The 18,578-nt window shown below is 35.5% G+C and overlaps 1 protein-coding gene across 2 annotated transcripts; it reads left to right on the top strand.

Moving 5' to 3' along the window:
* The first annotated feature begins 1,046 nt into the window (after nt 1-1,046).
* LOC136235437 (exocyst complex component SEC3A) lies at nt 1,047-18,211 on the top strand. 2 transcript variants are annotated; one of them, XM_066025108.1, is made up of 25 exons: nt 1,051-1,424; nt 2,183-2,253; nt 2,783-2,863; nt 3,019-3,086; nt 3,244-3,346; nt 4,319-4,464; nt 5,102-5,219; nt 5,399-5,503; nt 6,381-6,482; nt 6,573-6,710; nt 7,083-7,211; nt 7,295-7,375; nt 7,465-7,539; nt 7,739-7,912; nt 8,003-8,162; nt 8,277-8,341; nt 10,103-10,273; nt 10,352-10,431; nt 10,703-10,784; nt 10,911-11,008; nt 11,112-11,220; nt 11,344-11,412; nt 16,611-16,676; nt 16,757-16,846; nt 17,852-18,211. In XM_066025108.1, exons 1-25 carry the CDS (start codon nt 1,250-1,252, stop codon nt 17,960-17,962), a joined length of 2,667 nt encoding a protein of 888 aa, XP_065881180.1. In that variant the 5' UTR covers nt 1,051-1,249; the 3' UTR covers nt 17,963-18,211. The 2 variants fall into 2 exon arrangements, 1 of the variants encoding a protein (XP_065881180.1); XR_010691795.1 differs by lacking the exons at nt 16,611-16,676; nt 16,757-16,846; nt 17,852-18,211 and having other exon boundaries at nt 1,047-1,424; nt 11,102-11,220; nt 11,344-11,384.
* Nucleotides 18,212-18,578: the final 367 nt, after the last annotated feature.

Here is an 18,578-nt window from a genome sequence, read left to right as displayed (position 1 = left end):
TTTTCAATATTAATTCCAATTAGTACATGCTAAGAGCATCCGTAGTGGTTGGATTGGGGGACCAATCTGAAATCTACCACCCATCCCCAACCACTACAGATGGTAATTTGGAAATTCCAAAGCCTCGGAGAGCCGTTGGATTCAACGACTATCTAAAAAAAACTAGAGTAAAATGATGAGTAGTCACATGGAGAGATAGAAAGACTACGCGTGCCGCTTCGGTTGAGGCGTGGCCTTCACCAATGGAAGCTCGACGTGGCATGAGAGTTAATTCCTCTTTTCAAGGAGTGGGTCTCTCCACCTTTTATGTCTCCAACAAACCGATTTAAGAATTCAATGCTTTATTTTGTATTTTAATGATCTATATTTGCAATTGGATAATTTTTTAATGGCAATTTTTTTTGATTGAAGAATGACAAAAAAAAAAATATATTTGAAATATAATTATAATAATTAATAACGTTAATAGTGTGTACAAAATGGTATAAAATATTAAATATATATGTAATTTATTTTTGACAAAGTAAGTCTTATTTTGTTTTTTCCATTATTGGATGGTGATGAACTTTAACAAAGTAAACGCATCCAATAGTAGAAAAAACAAAGTAAAGCTTATTTTGTCAAAAACAAAGTAAGCATACAAGACACCATGTAATAAAATATAAAATAGGAAGAACATTAATATTTATATATATATATATATTTTTTTTTAATATATTTTTCATTTTTAGTATATTTGCACTTTCATTAATTATTAATATTAAAATTTGGACAAAAAATAATATTACATGTTTAATATTTTTAATTTAATTAAATATTAATAGATATTTTTTTTTTGGTAAAAGAATTAGTTCATAAAATATTATCATTTTTATAAAATAAGTTATTAGATTAAAAGGAAAAGAAATAAAATAAATTATTAATGTCACTTGTTAAATAATGTTGATTATTAACTCAATAGAGACGATTTTTAGTAGGAGGTGTTTGAGGGAAATAACTGACGTGTAATGCTTGGAAGGTAGTATTAGAGATGCGGTTAACAAAATTTGGAAACTAAGATCAAAATTTGGAAACAATAAAAGAGAGCCCGTTGGATTTCTAAGACGGGCGCAGCAAAACAACCGTCCGTGCATGAGAGTTCAATTATAGTTAATTAATTGGACACCTGATCTCTCCCTTTTTCACCTCTTTCTCAATCTCTCTCTCATTTTCAATTTCTTCACCCAAAGACAGTGAAGGGACAAAGGAAATGGCGAAATCCAGCGCAGACGATGAGGAGCTTCGGAGAGCCTGCGAGGCAGCAATTGAAGGCACCAAGCAAAAGATCGTTATGTCGATCCGTGTGGCCAAGAGTCGAGGGATCTGGGGCAAATCTGGAAAATTGGGGCGCCAAATGGCTAAGCCTAGGGTTCTCGCTCTCTCTAGTACGACTCCTATTACCTTTCTAATTGTCCTTTTTCATCTTTGTATTCACGTCATCTTCCTGATTTGTTTCTTTTTATGTTATGTTTGCTTGTTTTTTTTTTATGACTGAGGGAGTTACCAGGGACTTAGAGTTTATTCCATTCAGGGCCTCTGTAGGTCTTGCTGAAAATGCAGCTGGGAGCTAACACATGAGTGAACTAAATTGATCATCTGAGCTTGCTTAGATGGATGAGTTTTCAGGCGTGTGAGCATCTGTAGGCAGTTAATCGAACTTCCCTTTGTATTAGTGCTCCTTGCGTTGAAATTCAAATACGTAATATTTGCCTCCCTAACGAGTTTGCATTACCAGCGTCTTAGATTGGAATGAGAATACCGTTTAAAAACTTATAGAATAATTCTTCGTCATTTTTTTAGGATATAGTACACATGAATTTTGACATAGATTTCCAATGTATCTTAATTATTCTTGAGCTATCATGCTTTGTCATTATAATATGAGACATAGGAATGTCATAATGTTTGTCTCGCTTTTGAAATTGTCCTTTAGTCTTCTTCCTTTAAACCGCTTGAAAATTTTGTATGGGACTGCCCTTCACTAGACCCCGACAGCCATACCATACTAAGAAATTCAATACATGCTCATTAAGTAGTGATTTTCCCTCTTCTTCCGTTGGTGAAAGGATGAAATTGTTTTCTTAGATGTAGAGAATTATCTGATTGGTAATGCAGTTTCAGTTACAGCATTTTGTTTTTGCAGCAAAAGCAAAGGCTACACGGACCAAAGCATTTCTTCGTGTCTTAAAATATTCCACTGGGGGAGTTCTTGAGGTAATTTCACTTTTGCTACTTCACCATTAATTCACAATTTTGGGGATATCCATTGTGTATCATGATTCTAGGGTAGGTTCTATAATAAACGTTGGCCTGTTGGCCATACCCTTCATAAAGGTTGAGTCAATGTGCAGTGTAAATATCCTAAATGGTACTTGTGCTTGAGGTTTAGCTCAAATGGTGATGGATGAGCGGATGCAGAAGGTTTTTGTATATCTGATTATGGCATATATAACAACTCTTCCAGTGTAGTGTCATTGCTATGTACAGTTTTCAAAGTTGTGCAATAAAACATGCTTGTATTTCAAACTGAGTTACCGAACATTCCACCTGGTACCCTTCATTTGATGGGATTTCCTATATAAACATTATGTAGTCAAGTGCTTTTGAAGTCAATGAAAGGAGAAACATGAATTGGGCCTCGAATAGAATAGTAGAAAATTGTTTTGGCGTACTATGTATCATTATGTGGCAGATTTGTCTAATGTATGATAGCCTTAAGAATATTTGTGATTTTATGATGCAGCCGGCAAAATTATACAAGCTGAAGCATCTTTCGAAGGTGGAGGTTATAACTAATGATCCTAGTGGATGTACATTTACCCTGGTAATGCTTCTTTGATTCCCTTGAAGAATCTTTATGTTACATGTGGTTTTGACGCTCATTGACCAAGGCAAGGAAGTGCCTGAGCAAATGCGAAATACTTTTTCTTCTTAAATCTATTACTACAATGCATGATTGTCTGTTCTTATTGAACTTAGGGATTTGATAACCTGAGAAGCCAAAGTGTTGCTCCGCCACAGTGGACTATGCGTAACATTGATGATAGGTGAGAATGATAAGAAATAATTGGTTCCTTATCTTGTTTTTGTTGATGATGGGATGCACAGTTGAAAACTCTCTGTTCAGTGCAAGCTTTTCTTGAATTCATTTTATGAAGGAGCTAGATTGTCAATTTATTTTTATCATTTACATCATTCTTTCAGGAACCGCCTTGTATATTGCATCTTAAACATTTGCAAAGATGTTCTTGGCCGTCTACCCAAAGTAGTTGGCTTAGATATTGTGGAGATGGCTCTCTGGGCTAAGGTACATGTGATGAGTTTTACTTTACTATCTCCAAGTACAGCATTTAGCACGTAAATGTTTATTTTTAAGGAATAGTTTCAACGTTTGCATATAGAACTGGTAAAATCACTTGTGGTTATAATTTATAGGACCCTTTGATGAATATTATGAATATTGTTGCCTCTTTTTAAGCCTGTTTGATATTATGATGTTAGAAGCCCAACCAGAACATTGTACATAATATTTTACACAACATTATTAATTGTTTTTTCATAAATGCAAAGCTGAAGGATTTCACAAAGTGTATGGCTATAGTGAAGCAACTTCTGCACTTATCAGCCTTTCTTTTCTTCCTTCCTTTTCAGTTTTATTTCTTTTTGGATTTTAATTACTAGTGAATATATTTTCATTGCTGAACTTTGAATTTTTAGATTTTTTTAGTATAACTTTCTGTGTATTTGAGATTGAATCATCTCTCAGAACTGGGACCAAGTGTAATTTTTATCATCTTGTTGTCGTGTGACCGGGAGGTCACGGGTTCGAGTCTTAGGAGCGGCCTCTTGCCAAAAAATTGGCAGGGGAAGGCTTGCCCCAGTACACCCTTGTGGTGGGACCCCTCTCTTGACCCTCGCTTAGCGGGGACGCGTAGTGCACCGGGCCGCCCTTATAAATACGGAGTCACTTATTTTAGTGGTATGTTTGACCATTAGTCAAGCAAATTGTCATGGGGCCACAAATGATTGCACTAAATTAGTGTCTGGAATCTTTAGTGCAGGAAATTTAAAGATGGTTTGACATTTTTAACATTCGGTCAATATTGATTTTGCAATACTTCACATTTTCCTCGTTGGTACTCTGTAAGGATAAAACAGTGTTCCTGTAAAGCATATCCGGTGGAGTTTCCTTAATGAAGTTAGATGAGCAGATCATTGTGCATTAGTTTGTTTCACACTTTCTAACAGATTACTTTTTACTGTATTAAATTTGATGTAGGAAAACACCCCTGCAGTTACCAAGAAATCAACTGTACTAGAAGGGCCTATTGAAGCTACGGTGACAGAAACTGACTTGAAAGTGAGTGTTGAAAGAGATCTTGTTTCCCAGGCTGAGGAAGAGGATATGGAGGCCCTGCTTGATACGTATGTACTTTCCCCCCTTCATTTTGATGCATAGTTTAGTAATGTGACACTAGCAATAGCTGTTGGAACCTGAATAGCACAGACTCATGCTGTTGCGCATTTTCATCGAGGTCAAAGAAGTTCTTAGAAACTATTCTGTCACACATTTGAATCTAATATTTAACTCACTTAAGATTTACAGCTTCTGATGATCCTCTCCAAAGTTTCAGTAGAAAGAGCACTATATCTAGGATCTATTATTAGGATCTTCCCTTTGGTATATCTTGTTGAGTTTTTCCTTAAAGTTGAATGTAAACTCAAATAACTTCGGCTTGTAGAAAAATTGCTCTGGTGTCAATAACTGACAAACTGGTAGGACGCAACTTAATTTAGCACAGACAACTCTTGTTTGCTGTTAATTAGAAGTGGCGTCTTTAATACTTTATAATTTGCGTTGCAGATCAATACACTCTCCACACTAGCATTTTGTTTTAAATATATGATGTTTGTTGGTTCTGTGATAGCTGTCCTACCTTCAGTCCTTTTTCACTTGTGGCTCCCTTATAGTGTGCAGATCAATCTGTATGACTGAATACTATCTTTTTATCAATTCCCATAATTACTGATCTAATGATTTGAATTGCATAATGGTGTGTAGTTATGTCATGGGTATTGGTGAAGCAGAGGCATTTTCAGAAAGGTTGAAGCGTGAACTTCTTGCTCTTGAAGCTGCAAATGTGCATGCCATCTTAGAAACTGAACCTTTGATAGAAGAGGTATTTCATCTGATAGCATTATTTCATGAAATATTTCCGAAGCTCCTTAATAGTATACAGTGTTATTTGGCATTAGTTGATGTGGCGACCTCCCTGCTATAGAATTTCCCCCCTTCTTGACTTTTGCCTTCATTTACAACAGTTTTTTATAATTGATAGTTGTTTGTTGGGTCTTTTAGGTACTGCAAGGGCTTGAGGCTGCGACAAATTGTGTAGATGATATGGATGAATGGTTAGGGATCTTCAATGTGAAACTTAGGCACATGAGAGAAGACATTGAGTCGGTAAGGACGTTACAATATTTTTGTTTGCTTAGTGTTTCTGTGATATTACAGTGAAGTTTGTTTTCTGGTTATAACTTAAATGCTACTACCTCCGTTTCATATTACATGTCTTTCTAGAGACTCTTTTTTGTTTCATTATACATGTCATTTTATAGAGGGCGAGCCTTGGCGCAACGGTAAAACGTTGTTGTCGTGTGACCAGAGGTCACGGGTTCGAGTCTTAGGAGCGGCCTCTTGCCAATTAAATTGGCAAGGGAAGGCTTGCCCCCAATACACCCTTGTGGTGGGACCCCTCCCCGGACCCTCGCTCAGCGGGGACGCGTAATGCGACCGGGCCGCCCTATACATGTCATTTTATATGATCAGTACACGTTAAGTCATCTTTTTTCCTGCTATAAAATGTGAGTTTACGAAAATTAATTAGAATAATGGACTTATTATAGAATAAATAAATAGTGGAATCAATAAATAAGGGGCAACAATGTCTTTTCTCTAAAACGGCATGTAATATGAAACGGAGGGAGTAGTATTTTGCCAGAGTATGCTATTGCAGTCATATTTGAGTGTTCTCTTTTGTTCAGATAAAAGTCCTTTCTTTGTCTGTCATTAATGGTTTTATATTTATATAAATCGCTATCCAAATTCCTATCCTTTCTCTTGTTTAAATTAGAAGCATTCCTCCAGGAGTTTAAAATGATTAGAAGAGCTAGTTTAGGGAGAAGGTATTTAATTTGCCATGTTCATGTCATTGTAGAAGCCGGTCTAAGAGCTGAGTTTTCCTTTAATTAGCTAGGAGGAAGAATGCTTTGCATTCTACACTTGTTTTGAAACTTAACTAGTGATGAATTAGTATAATTATTGCTTTCATGATGTTCAGATAGAAACCCGCAATAACAAGTTGGAGACGCAGTCTGTAAATAACAAAGCACTCATTGTAGAGCTTGATAAGCTGCTTGAACGTCTCCGCGTCCCTTCTGAAGTATGCAATTCTGAACTTTGGAGTTTCCAAATCATTTAAGACGAAGTGTTAAAGCTTGTTCATCATCTAAGAGTGCTCCCTTGGATGTAGTATGCAGGATGCCTAACAGGAGGTTCATTTGATGAGGCACGTATGCTTCAAAACATCGAAGCATGTGAATGGTTAACTGGTGCTTTGCGTGGTCTTCAAGTACCTAATCTGGATCCTGTCTTTGCCAACCTGCGTGCTGTATGTATTCTGCCTCCTTTTCTCTTGTCTTTTTTTTTACCAATTTAATATGAAAGCAGACTGCTACAGAAAGTATATAAAAGATTAGTAGGTAATAAATTTATACTTAACCATAATATGTAGCTGTCATTCGAATATTCTAATTAAAAGAAAGATATTTTGCTGAAGAAAGAAATGTACTTCTTGGAGAAAAATGAATCCTGCCATATGATGCAGCTGAAAACTGCAAAAGCAAAATGCAAAGACAAGATAAAAAGTATGCCTTATAAATGATGGATTGATCTGGAGAATAAAATGCTCTATGTAGCCACATGACGAAGTTTATCCCATGTGAACCCTTTTTTTTTAAATGTAGTGCCTGGTGTTTTACAGGTTAAAGAGAAGCGGGCAGAACTTGAAAAGCTGAAAGCTACGTTTGTTAGGAGGGCTTCTGAGTTCTTGAGAAACTACTTTGCTAGTTTAGTAGATTTTATGATAAGTGACAAGAGTTACTTTTCACAGGTATTTTCATCTTTTTGTTGATATTGAGTGATAAAAGTGGTGCTATGTAATTCTAACAACCACCTGTGTGGTTGCAAAAACAGCGGGGGCAATTGAAGAGGCCTGATCATGCAGATTTAAGGTACAAATGCAGGACATATGCTCGCCTCTTGCAACATTTAAAGGTAGATATACGTGCCTTGTTCCATAAATATGAGTAGTTTTAGTATACATATATTAACTGAATTGTTATTTTTTTTTCTTTAACTCTCAGAGTCTTGACAAGAATTGCTTGGGTCCTTTGAGAAAAGCATATTGTAGCTCACTTAACCTGCTTCTTCGTCGTGAGGTCAGCCTACGCCTACTTTTACTGGAAAATCTTTGAGTTACACGTCATTATGTATGCATGAATGTCCCCATTTACTCAGCCGAGGGTGGTTCTGTAATATCTTTTATAAGTCTTGCATTTGGAGCTAAGAAAATTATATGATTTTTCTAGTATGGTTAATCACATTTATGGTTTTTAAAGCTTTCTCATTCATTTACAGGCCCGCGAATTTGCTAACGAGCTTCGTGCCAGTACAAAAGCGTCAAGAAATCCAACTGTCTGGCTTGAAGCTTCAGCAGGCTCCAACCAAAGTGCACAGACTGCAGATACGTCATCAGTCTCTGATGCCTATGCCAAAATGCTGACAATTTTTATCCCACTCCTTGTGGATGAGGTAGTAATTTTCTGTGTACTTATATTCGGGAATTCCCGCTGTTATTACACTTTTTGTTGAGATTTTATTCCGCTGTGGCTCAAATTGCAGAGTTCTTTTTTTGCACACTTCATGTGCTTTGAAGTTCCTGCACTTGTTCCTCCAGGAGGTGTTGCTAATGGTAATAAAGATGGAAGTTACAATAATGAGGCCAATGATGATGATGATGATTTGGGTATTATGGACATTGATGAGAATGATAGTAAAGCTGGTAATTTCTTTTAGATAGGCCAAATCTCATTCATATTTATACATACATATTTTGGTATGAAGCTTTGCCGCTGATAGGCCCCAAGCGTTTAGCAAAAGTATTGTATTCTTGTAGGTAAAAATTCAGCAGATCTGGCAGCTTTAAATGAATCACTTCAAGATTTACTTGACGGAATCCAAGTAATGCATTTCTTACCTTATTTCATATGCTTGGAATTAAGTATTTCATAGACAGGATTATGTTTATAAAATTTCCACAAAACATTTGATTTGAATGACTACATAAGTAATCATGCACTCCATTTTGAAGTTTACAATGATCCTTGCACAATCTTCCTAGCCATCTTTCAATCACGTTGATGTTAAATCCATCCCTTATTTCCTCATGCATAGAGGAGCATAGAACCTACGTATCCTAGTGCATGTCACTTATCTCAATAGTGGATTGAGATGGCCATATTTAATTTGCTTTTGATATATATATATATATATAATGATTTTGATGAATGATGGATGTATCCAAAAATCCAATTGAAACAATTTCAATATATTTTCATTCTTCTCTCGGAAAGCAACTTGATTTTTGTTTTTGATCATCGTAAACCATCTTTAATGGTTGGGCTAGTTTTGATTTTCTTAGAGAAAATTTAGAAAAAACAAAATACTCTCCAAGTGTTAAGAGGTCAATTGAGCATAAATTATTATTCCTTCAAACATTGATCCAATCAACTTGGTGTACTGACTAAAGGCTTCACCACTAGAGAAGCTCTATTATTAGATCAGAATCTACAAGAGATAACATTCCAATCTAATAGTGTAAATATCAATTTGATTATAAAAGAACTTGATTATCCTGATTAAGGATTTGACTTCAAACATTGGATGTTTGAGTGTTTAATTAGTGTGATTGATCCACTTCTTGTTTGTCAGTATTTTTTTTTTTTTTTTTTTTTTGAAATTTGATTCCTAAATACTAACATGCTTCCGCTCCAAATCCTTCAAGTGGTATGCCTAAGACCAGTTAATAGTTTCCTTGAACCTTGACCAGATAATGACTTACTTGAATCTTAGACAGTTCCAGTTAGGTTCCTTTGGAATTTGTCGTGGAACCAATTTAACTAAAAGCTTAAGCTGATAGTTAAAGGCCCGATTTGTATTAATATTTGACACACCCCCGCACGCTAATGCCAATTGGGTTTGAAGCGTGAACAACACAGACCCATCTTACCATGTGTTGAAATTAAATAAACAAATGGGGTTGCCAGGAATTGAACCCATGTCAAGGAACCAATTGAACTAAAAACTTAAGTTGATAGTTAAAGGCCCAATTTATATTAATATCTGACAGAATTTAAGTAAGAAATTGCAGTCGGACCAGAATAAATTGCTAATGCCGGTTCATATGATGGGTGTTGTAATGTGAAGTGAAGTTATATGAAAAAACGATAAGGGGACGAGCTAGGTTGCATGGAAACTCTTCTTCACTAGCGTTTCGTGTCCGTTTCTTTTCCTTTTCCATTACTGTTCCCTAGCTAAATTTTCTTATAAATAAAATAACATTTCCTGGTGTCCGTGCAACATAGGGGGCGGGTGATAAAAGCAAAACTCATAGTGAAGTTTTTTTTTTTTTTTTTTTGAGGACCACTGGTGAAGTTGAAACAATGCTAAGGTGATTTTTGTTGTGCTCACGAACTGAGACAATTTATTTTAAAATGAACCTGTTTTTGGCTTATTTCAAGATGAGGTAAGAAAACATGTGGATTTATTTAGTAGTTTTTGTAGAAAGATGCCAAAAATGTATGCCTGCCAACCTTTTTATTCTTAGGAGTTGGTTTTGTGGTCTTTATGTTGTTTATTGGAAGCACCAAGCAGCAGGTATTGCTGTTGATATGAAGAGCAGTTCCATAAAATTTGGCCTTACTCTGCATGTAATGCTATCAGGAAGATTTCTATGCTGTTGTTGATTGGGCATACAAGATTGATCCACTTCGCTGCATATCGATGCATGGGATTACAGAGCGATATCTCTCTGGTCAGAAAGCTGATGCGGCAGGATTTGTGCGTCTCTTACTTGGTGATCTGGAATCCAGAGTCTCTATGCAGTTTGCTCGTGTATGTATTGGCTTTGAATTTAATGGATGGTCAGGATTTCAATTCTATCCTATGTTTACAGAATTATTTGCTTTGCAGTTTGTTGATGAAGCTTGCCATCAAATTGAAAGGAATGAGCGTAATGTGCGGCAGATGGGGGTCTTATCATACATACCAAGGTAATCTAGATCTGATGGGCTAGCCTTGCTCTTTTAGGGAAACTCAAATCATTTTGCGTTCTAAGAACTAACTTACATAAAATATTGACTGTAAATGAAGTCTGGTTTATGCAAATTATTTGAATGTTTCTGGTTTCTTCAGAAGATTGGCAATGACTAAACTGTGTGGCATAATCAGATCAGATTGACAATTTGTGCCTTATAAACAATTTGTCTATGTGTCATTTTCGAACTTGTTTCTACATCATTCAATGGTCATTGAACTTCACAGGTTTGCAACTCTTGCAACTCGAATGGAACAGTACATTCAGGGTCAATCAAGGGATTTGGTTGATCAGGCATATACAAAATTCGTGAGTACTTTGTTTGAGAATGTGTACATAATGTTATTTATGCTTGTATTGCTTTAGACAGTTCCATATGATTGTTTTCTACCTTGTTTTGGGGAATAATTATACATTGTGAACATTATTGGACAGGTTAGCATAATGTTTGTAACACTGGAGAAAATTGCACAAACAGATCCAAAGTATTCAGATATTTTTCTTTTAGAGAATTATGCAGCATTTCAAAATAGGTATTTCTTCTTAATTTTGTATTACTTTGATAAGGTTATTGAACTTCCATGTTCCTTTTGTCTTTTGATTGTCATTTCACTGATAAGAAGCAGTTGTCTTCAGCTTGTATGACCTAGCCAATGTTGTTCCAACTTTAGCCAAATTTTATCACCAGGCAAGTGAAGCTTACGAGCAAGCCTGTACCCGTCATATCAGCATGATCATTTATTACGTAAGAACCACCAGACCTTTTAGCGTTTTTCCTCCATTTTCTCATTTGTCAACCATTTATGTTGCAACACTGATTTTGTTCTTTATTAACGATCTGTCCTCTTGGAATGTGCTTTTTTGGCAGCAATTTGAACGGCTTTTCCAGTTTGCGCGCAAGATTGAGGATTTGATGTACACAATTACACCAGAAGAGGTCAGTATATTGGCATGCAATGTTATCCAAAGTTGACAAGTTTATGTTCATCCATGAAATAGTTTTCCTTTTCACTAAAGTGGTATTGCAGTGCAGCCTTTTTTTTTCTCCAAATGTCGCATGATCAAAATTAATATTGTATGAATCCAAGGGCATATTTACATTGGGGACTTGCCCCCACTACCCTAGCAAATTTTCAATTTCAATACCTTGTTGCTTCACTAAAATAACAACAACTAAGTCTAACCTAGTTGGGCTTGACTTATATGGATTCTCCTTTTTTGTTCATTCTAGATCCTCTAAAATATCTAATAATTGAAGATCATTTTTATCCAAGTTCATCTTGGTCTTTGTCTACCCTTCTTAGTTTATATTGAAATATATTCTCCCCCAATTCTAGATCCTCTAAAATATCTAGTAATTGAAGGTCATTTTTATCAAAGTTAATCTTGGTCTTTGTCTACCCTTCTTAGTTATGTGGAATTATATTCTCCCCCAATTATGCACAGGGAGCATGACATTGGGTATGTTCGAATCACCTCACAACGTGCTTCTCTTACTTTATGTCAATGGTGCCATACCTAACTTTTCTTGTATATACTCACTTTCAATACTCTTGCCCATCCATGTGTGTCCATTCAGCAATTAAGGTTGACTCAAATGGTTAGCGACTTCAAGTCGCTTAAGTTAGAGATCTTGAGTTCGAGTCCTAGTGTACCCAATAAATTTTAATTGGGAGAGGATCTACCTAGAGGGTGCTTGACCAGACTCGAACTGAGTAATCAGATAAATTGTATAAAAAGAAAACTATTCTTGTTTTATCAATAGTTTGTCTTCTTACTGTCCAACACAGTAACATTCACTTCTATAAAGCGTTGCCAATTGAATAATTGTTCTAAAAGCTTTTCGTTTCAGTTTTGTAGTATATCTCGACCATCTTGCTTTTAGTTCTACTACGGACATCCTCTATATCTCCTGTAATATGAACAATAGATTTTGAATAATTGTTCTAAAAGCTTTTCCTTTCAGTTTTATAGTATATCTCGACCATCTTGCTTTGAGTTCTATGACAGACATCCTCTATATCTCCTGTAATATGAATAATAGATCCCAAGTAGTGAAACTGGTTAAATGGAGGTACCAATATCCTTTAAGAAATATTTGAGCATCTACATTAGTCTTATTATTTCCAAACCTGCAATGTCCATACTCTGTCTTTGTTCTACTCGACTTGAACCATTTCTCTTCTAGGGTACTTCGTCATAGTTCAAGCTTCTTATTTACTCCCTCCTTACCATATGTGTATATGTTACGGATTCCATTATTTCCTAATTAGGTTTTATATTTATTTATTTCTACATTAGTTTTATTCCTATTAGGAGACTGGTTTAGTTTAATTCCTATTTATGTTAAACTTCCTATTTTTGTCTTGAACTTGTCGTATTTAACTGACACGTTTTGGATATGTCATGGAACCATCTGAACTAAAAGCTAAAGCTAATAGTTCCACTTCATATTAATAGCTGAACCCCCCCCCCCCCCCCCCCACACACACACACGCGAATGGCCATTGGGCTTGAAGCGTGCACAACACAGGCCCAAATTACCATGTCCTGCAAATAACTCAACAAATGGGGCTGCCGGGAATCGAACCCTAGACCACTTGGTCACACTGGCTCTGATTCAATGTCATGGAACCAATTGAACTAAAAGCTCAAGCTTTTAGTTAAGGGCCCACTTCATATTAATATCTGACTGGATAAAAGCAAGCAGAATTTATCGTTGAATTTCATTGTTGTTCTAGAGATCGGAGCTCTCTCTTAATGAGGTCCAAGGTTTCAGTCTCCCTTTAACGACTTGAGTATTATTAATCACCATATGACAAGATCCATGACTAGGGAACATATAGTTACAACATGAACCAAGTTTCTTGTCTTGCACGTACTTATGTTAGCTAATGGAGGATGGGTTGCTTATGAAGTTGGTTTGGGGTCTTAGACCAAACATGAAGTTGCTAATGTGTCCGGTTTCACCTAACATTCATTCTAGCAATTTCTAATTTGCTTAAGATTCATGGATGGTGAATTCCTAAAACAATTAACATCGGTTAGGGCTATTAAATTTATTGCTTAACCTAATAACTCAATCTTGTTCAGTTCTAAGCAATTAGGCAAGAAAGTAGAAACACATTAAGTTTGGGAAAACCTAGCTCTTACTTTTGACTAGTGAGCCACGAGATTAATTGTCATGCAAACGTCATGTTATGTATATCCGTTATTTTAGTCCTTTAGTCAATTATAAAATAACTTGGAACAATAAAGATAAGGGTCATGAATTTAAAGCGTAAATCAACGAATAACATGATTCTTGAATAAAAACCACATCAATTGCATTAAGAACAAGAAACTACATAATACAATTGTCAAGATCCACCTTCGCCGTAGCTAAGGTGGAACTAATTGATACTTAAATTAAACAAAACCAATAAATACAAGTAAAGCATAATTTCAATGAGGGTTTAGAAGAAACTATAGTTTACGATAATATTTTTTGACCTGTCTCCGATGACGAATAATTCCAGCTTCATTATCTTCCAATCTCCTTTCAATCATCTCTCATGCGTTCCCGAATTGAAGAATATAAAGATGAACAAATGAAGGACTGATTGATGGTGTTTCCCCGCTATTTGGTTTGCGTTGGGAGAATGGAGAATGAAGGAATTGGAGTGGTGGAAGATGGATGTAGGTTTCTCCCTTTATGTGAATCTTTTGATGTTTATTGCGTGACTGATATTTTCCAGCTCCGAAAATTCCCCATTTTTAGTGCCCTATTGGTTTTGTAAAGACTAAATAATTTATTAGTCCCTACATTTTTACCTAACACACTGGCTAATCATCGTATTTTAATAATAAATAGTTTAGTCCTTAAATTTTGTTATATTCATCATTTTAGTCCCTTATAGAGGGACTGAACTTGTTAATAATTCAAATATTTGAGGGGCTAAACTGTTGAATAGGGACAGAATTTAAGGACTAAACAATGTATTATTAAAATACAAAGATTAAACAGCGTGTTAGTTGTAAGGACTAATAAATTATTTACCCTTTTTGTAAATTAATGAATTGAAAAATGGAAAAAAGGGGAAAGGATAGGGTGAAAAATGCAACTCAGAGCTGGAAATCGTAGACACTCGCCGAGTGGAATCCTCTGTCCACTAGAAATGCGACAGATTTAATAATCTTTCGTATTTTGGGCATAACTTTTTCATATAAGCCTCGGATTGTAATGATTCAAGTTGCTATATAAAACTCAATTGTTAAGTTTTACACTTCACAGAATTTGTATTGCAACATGTTCAAAATTGGGCTTCAAGTTGGCGCATCTGCTGCACCCTGTTTTCTTTTGGACTTGACGAGTCCATGCTCGAGAATGACTTGAAATGCCTATAAAACACTTGAAAAGGAGAAAAGATGCGGTAAAACCCAACGAAACATAAAAAACAAACTAATCATAAAACAAAACCGTAAAAAACATATGGAATTGCATGAAAACACACTAGGAGTGAACACTAAACATCTATGAGAATACATGTTATCACACACTTTCATTTCGTGGAGATTGGCGAATTTGAGCTACACTCATTGGTCACTATCCTATTGAGAGTTCAATCATAATGTATTACCTTCTACTCTTTCTTTTTTTTGGCCCCATTTGTCTAATAAAAAAGAAAGTGTGGTCCCTATAACTCCCACTTTCCATCCTTAGTCACCCATGTCATGGTCATTACTCATGTTTTTATGTGATTGATTTTTAAAGACATAGTTTAAGTTCAGTTGACTTTCTTAGTATAAATATAAGCATAAAAAAATCCCCATTATCGTATTGTTGAAATAAACTTATCGAGCTTCATCTTTCATTTTTTTTCTTACTAAAAATTCATCATATTCACGGTTTTAAGTAATTTTTGTCTTGTACTTGTTTATTTTAAGTAATTTGGTACGGTTTATGAGTTATAGTTCACATTTCCTTTTCCTTATGAATTATCTCTTCTAAATTCATTTAGTGATTCAATTTTTTTTTTTTTTTTTTTTGTGGGTCTTAAGTTTGTTAACTTTTAACACTTGAGATTGTTAAAAAAAGATACATGATGCAAGTTCCCTGAACTCCCCTCTCTCGAAATTATATTTTGGATTATCCCCATTTGAAGCGATTAAGTATTAAAATGTCAAGAATACTATTAAACCTTTGGAACACTCCTTGAATTGGTGCATCTTTTAGTGGATAGGAGGAAGAGTTTTTTCATCCACAATTGTTTTATTCACTATATTTTAGGCATGTTCGCTATCATAGTTATGAAAGGCATAAGGCGCACTAAGGCACACTAAGGCACAAGGGGGTCCTGGAGCCTTAGCGCAAGGTGTAGGCGATGCACACTAAAAGAATAAAGTTATATAGAACCATACATGATAATATTAAAATATAAGAAATGACAAATTCAAAATTCAAGATGGAATAAATACTAAATCATGACAATATTCTTCATTGTAAATTCTAACATGCAATAAACTCCATATTCTAAAGTTCAAGTGTTCAACTAAATGGTAAATCCTAAGTTAACTATTAGCTACTTCTCATCAAAAGTCTCCAAATTCATCAATCATCACTCATCACTCTCCTCATCTCGAACATCATCAAATCCTTCTTCAAGGATCTGATCCCCTTCATACTCATCTATAAAGTCAGTTTCCCTGTGTGTATCGGTGTCTTCAAAGTCTTTTTTTTTTTTTTTGCTGTTGTTTACTTTGGACACCAGATGAGTCTAATCCAATGGTAGATATTGAAACCTTAAAAAACCCGACATTAAACCGTTGTGACAGATTGGTGTGCCATGGGGTGCCTCTTATAACCATGGCCAGACGCACAAAGGCACGCCTTGTCGTTGCCTTGGTGACAGCACGTGCCTTGAGGGTGCTAAGGTGCTCGGCCTAGTGCCTTGTGAGCCTGGAGCCTGAGACGCGCCGTTAACAACTATGCCTGCTATTTTATTCTAATTGGCGTCAATTATTAGTGCACTTCTGACCTTTTTTTTTATCTCTGCCGTGAGAACAGAATTGTGTGTTAATTGCAGATGAACACTATATGCTAGCAGGTCAATTGGATATTTTTCTAATTTGGCTTTTTGCTCTTTTTACTTTTAGATCCCTTTTCAGCTTGGATTGTCAAAAATGGATCTTCGTAAAATGTTGAAGGCTAGTTTATCCGGGGTAAGTCAAGTTACTAGCCCCCAAATGTATTTCATCTCTTACCTGAGGTAGGTTTTGTAATTACATGGCTTATCTGGCAGGTTGACAAGTCTATTAGTGCAATGTATAAGAAGTTGCAGAAGAACTTGACTTCAGAGGAATTGCTGCCTTCTTTATGGGATAAATGCAAGGTACGCTATCTTGCTGAATCTTTCAACTGCTTATGTGAATGTATAGCAATAGCTGATTACTTCTCTGCATGTTACACTATTTTGACATTTCTTTATTGTTGAATAATTTTTTAACCAATTAATGATTAGAGGAACCTCTTGGTTGGGTTATTAGGAAGGACCTTTATGGTGGGTTCAGAGGAGATGATTATCCTTAAATCCTCATTAAGATAACCATAAACAGAATAATGTAAAACATATATCTTTCTACTGCAACTTGTGATGGTTGTCTCTTGACTACAGTGAATCTTGGAAGGCAAATTGGCCTCCCAAAGTAATTTTTCTTTTATTCTTTCTATTGCACCCTTCACATCTATCGAATTGTGTTTGGCACTCAATTTTTATGGGTTTTTTACATGTACTTATCTGAAACAAAATTTATATTTTGATAACAAATTGGGTCGACAGTGTTAAATAAATTATTAAAAATGAAAAAAAAAAGGATAAATAAAAAAGATTATGTATTGAAAATCGAAATTAATAAAATTTGCTGAAAAATCAAAATCCTATATGAGCATTCCTAGAAATAGTTAAATCTTTTTAAAGAAGTCCTCAATACATAAATATTATTTGCTGTTTGCTGTTATTGGAAATCTAGCAAAAGGTAGAAAGAACAAGGTAATGCAAAACGTAGATTAAGCATATGGTCTTGGATCAGCTGCTGCATATCTGTAACAAGTTCATGGATTTATGTTACTATAGTACGGTTGTGAATTTATTGTTTAGCGTCTTATTTTCTCCTTGGAGGAGTGCTTGCGTAGTAGCTATTGTTCTCTTCTTCTTCTTCCTATTTTCCTTCGGATTCTTTATAGTATAATCACTCAATTCATCTGGCTTTCTGTTGTTTCCTAGTTGCGATTCTATTTCCTTTTACTGTTGGGTTTATTTGTGTTCGAGTTTCTACAATGAAGTGAGTAAAGTGTTGCTATTAAAATGAAATAATGGTGGATTGTTGTGATTTGGCAGAAGGAGTTCTTGGACAAATATGAAAGTTTTGCACAACTGGTTGCTAAAATCTATCCCACTGAAAACATCCCTTCTGTGGTAGAAATGAGAGACCTTCTGGCGTCTATGTAAAACCTTGTAAAGAGAATGTTTTGTTGTGTTGTATAATCCTCTTAGCTGTTTCTTTGAAGTATAGAGCTGTTGCATTAGTCTCATGTAATTATTCTTTTTTGATCTTTTTCTAATAATTTTCCCCATTATTAATTCATAGGAGAACTTTCAATTCAACTCTTGTGCGTTGTATGCGAAATTGTTCTCCAGGCGACAATTTGTAAGGAATGAGGAATCTATTTCATTACGATATGCATCTTCTTTTGTTCAGTGCATTTTGTTGTTGGCATCTGATTTATATTTGATCTGATAACTCGTGGCATGGGTAATGAATAATGATCTTCAATAAAATCTTGTTAACACCTTGGCATTCTGTTAGAAAATGCACTAAATATTGGCGGGGTAGAATTAATTGAACTAGGATTCCATCTAGAATTGCAAGGCAGGTTTCTGTCTCCATCGGGGATCCTGTATCTGTTCTGGTGGAGATCTGTCTCCACTGAGAATCTGTTCTTGTGGAGACCATTTTCTAGTCCTGCAAACACGGCAATGAGAAAAACATGTTCGTGAAGGTAGGGATGAGGCTAGGGGTAACGATGTCCACTATACTAAATTGGATTTTCTAACTGCTTTCGGT

This window comes from Euphorbia lathyris, chromosome 7 (assembly GCF_963576675.1).
Source record: "Euphorbia lathyris chromosome 7, ddEupLath1.1, whole genome shotgun sequence".
NCBI classification, from domain to species: Eukaryota; Viridiplantae; Streptophyta; class Magnoliopsida; order Malpighiales; family Euphorbiaceae; genus Euphorbia; species Euphorbia lathyris.
This window is presented reverse-complemented; position numbering and strand designations above follow the sequence as displayed.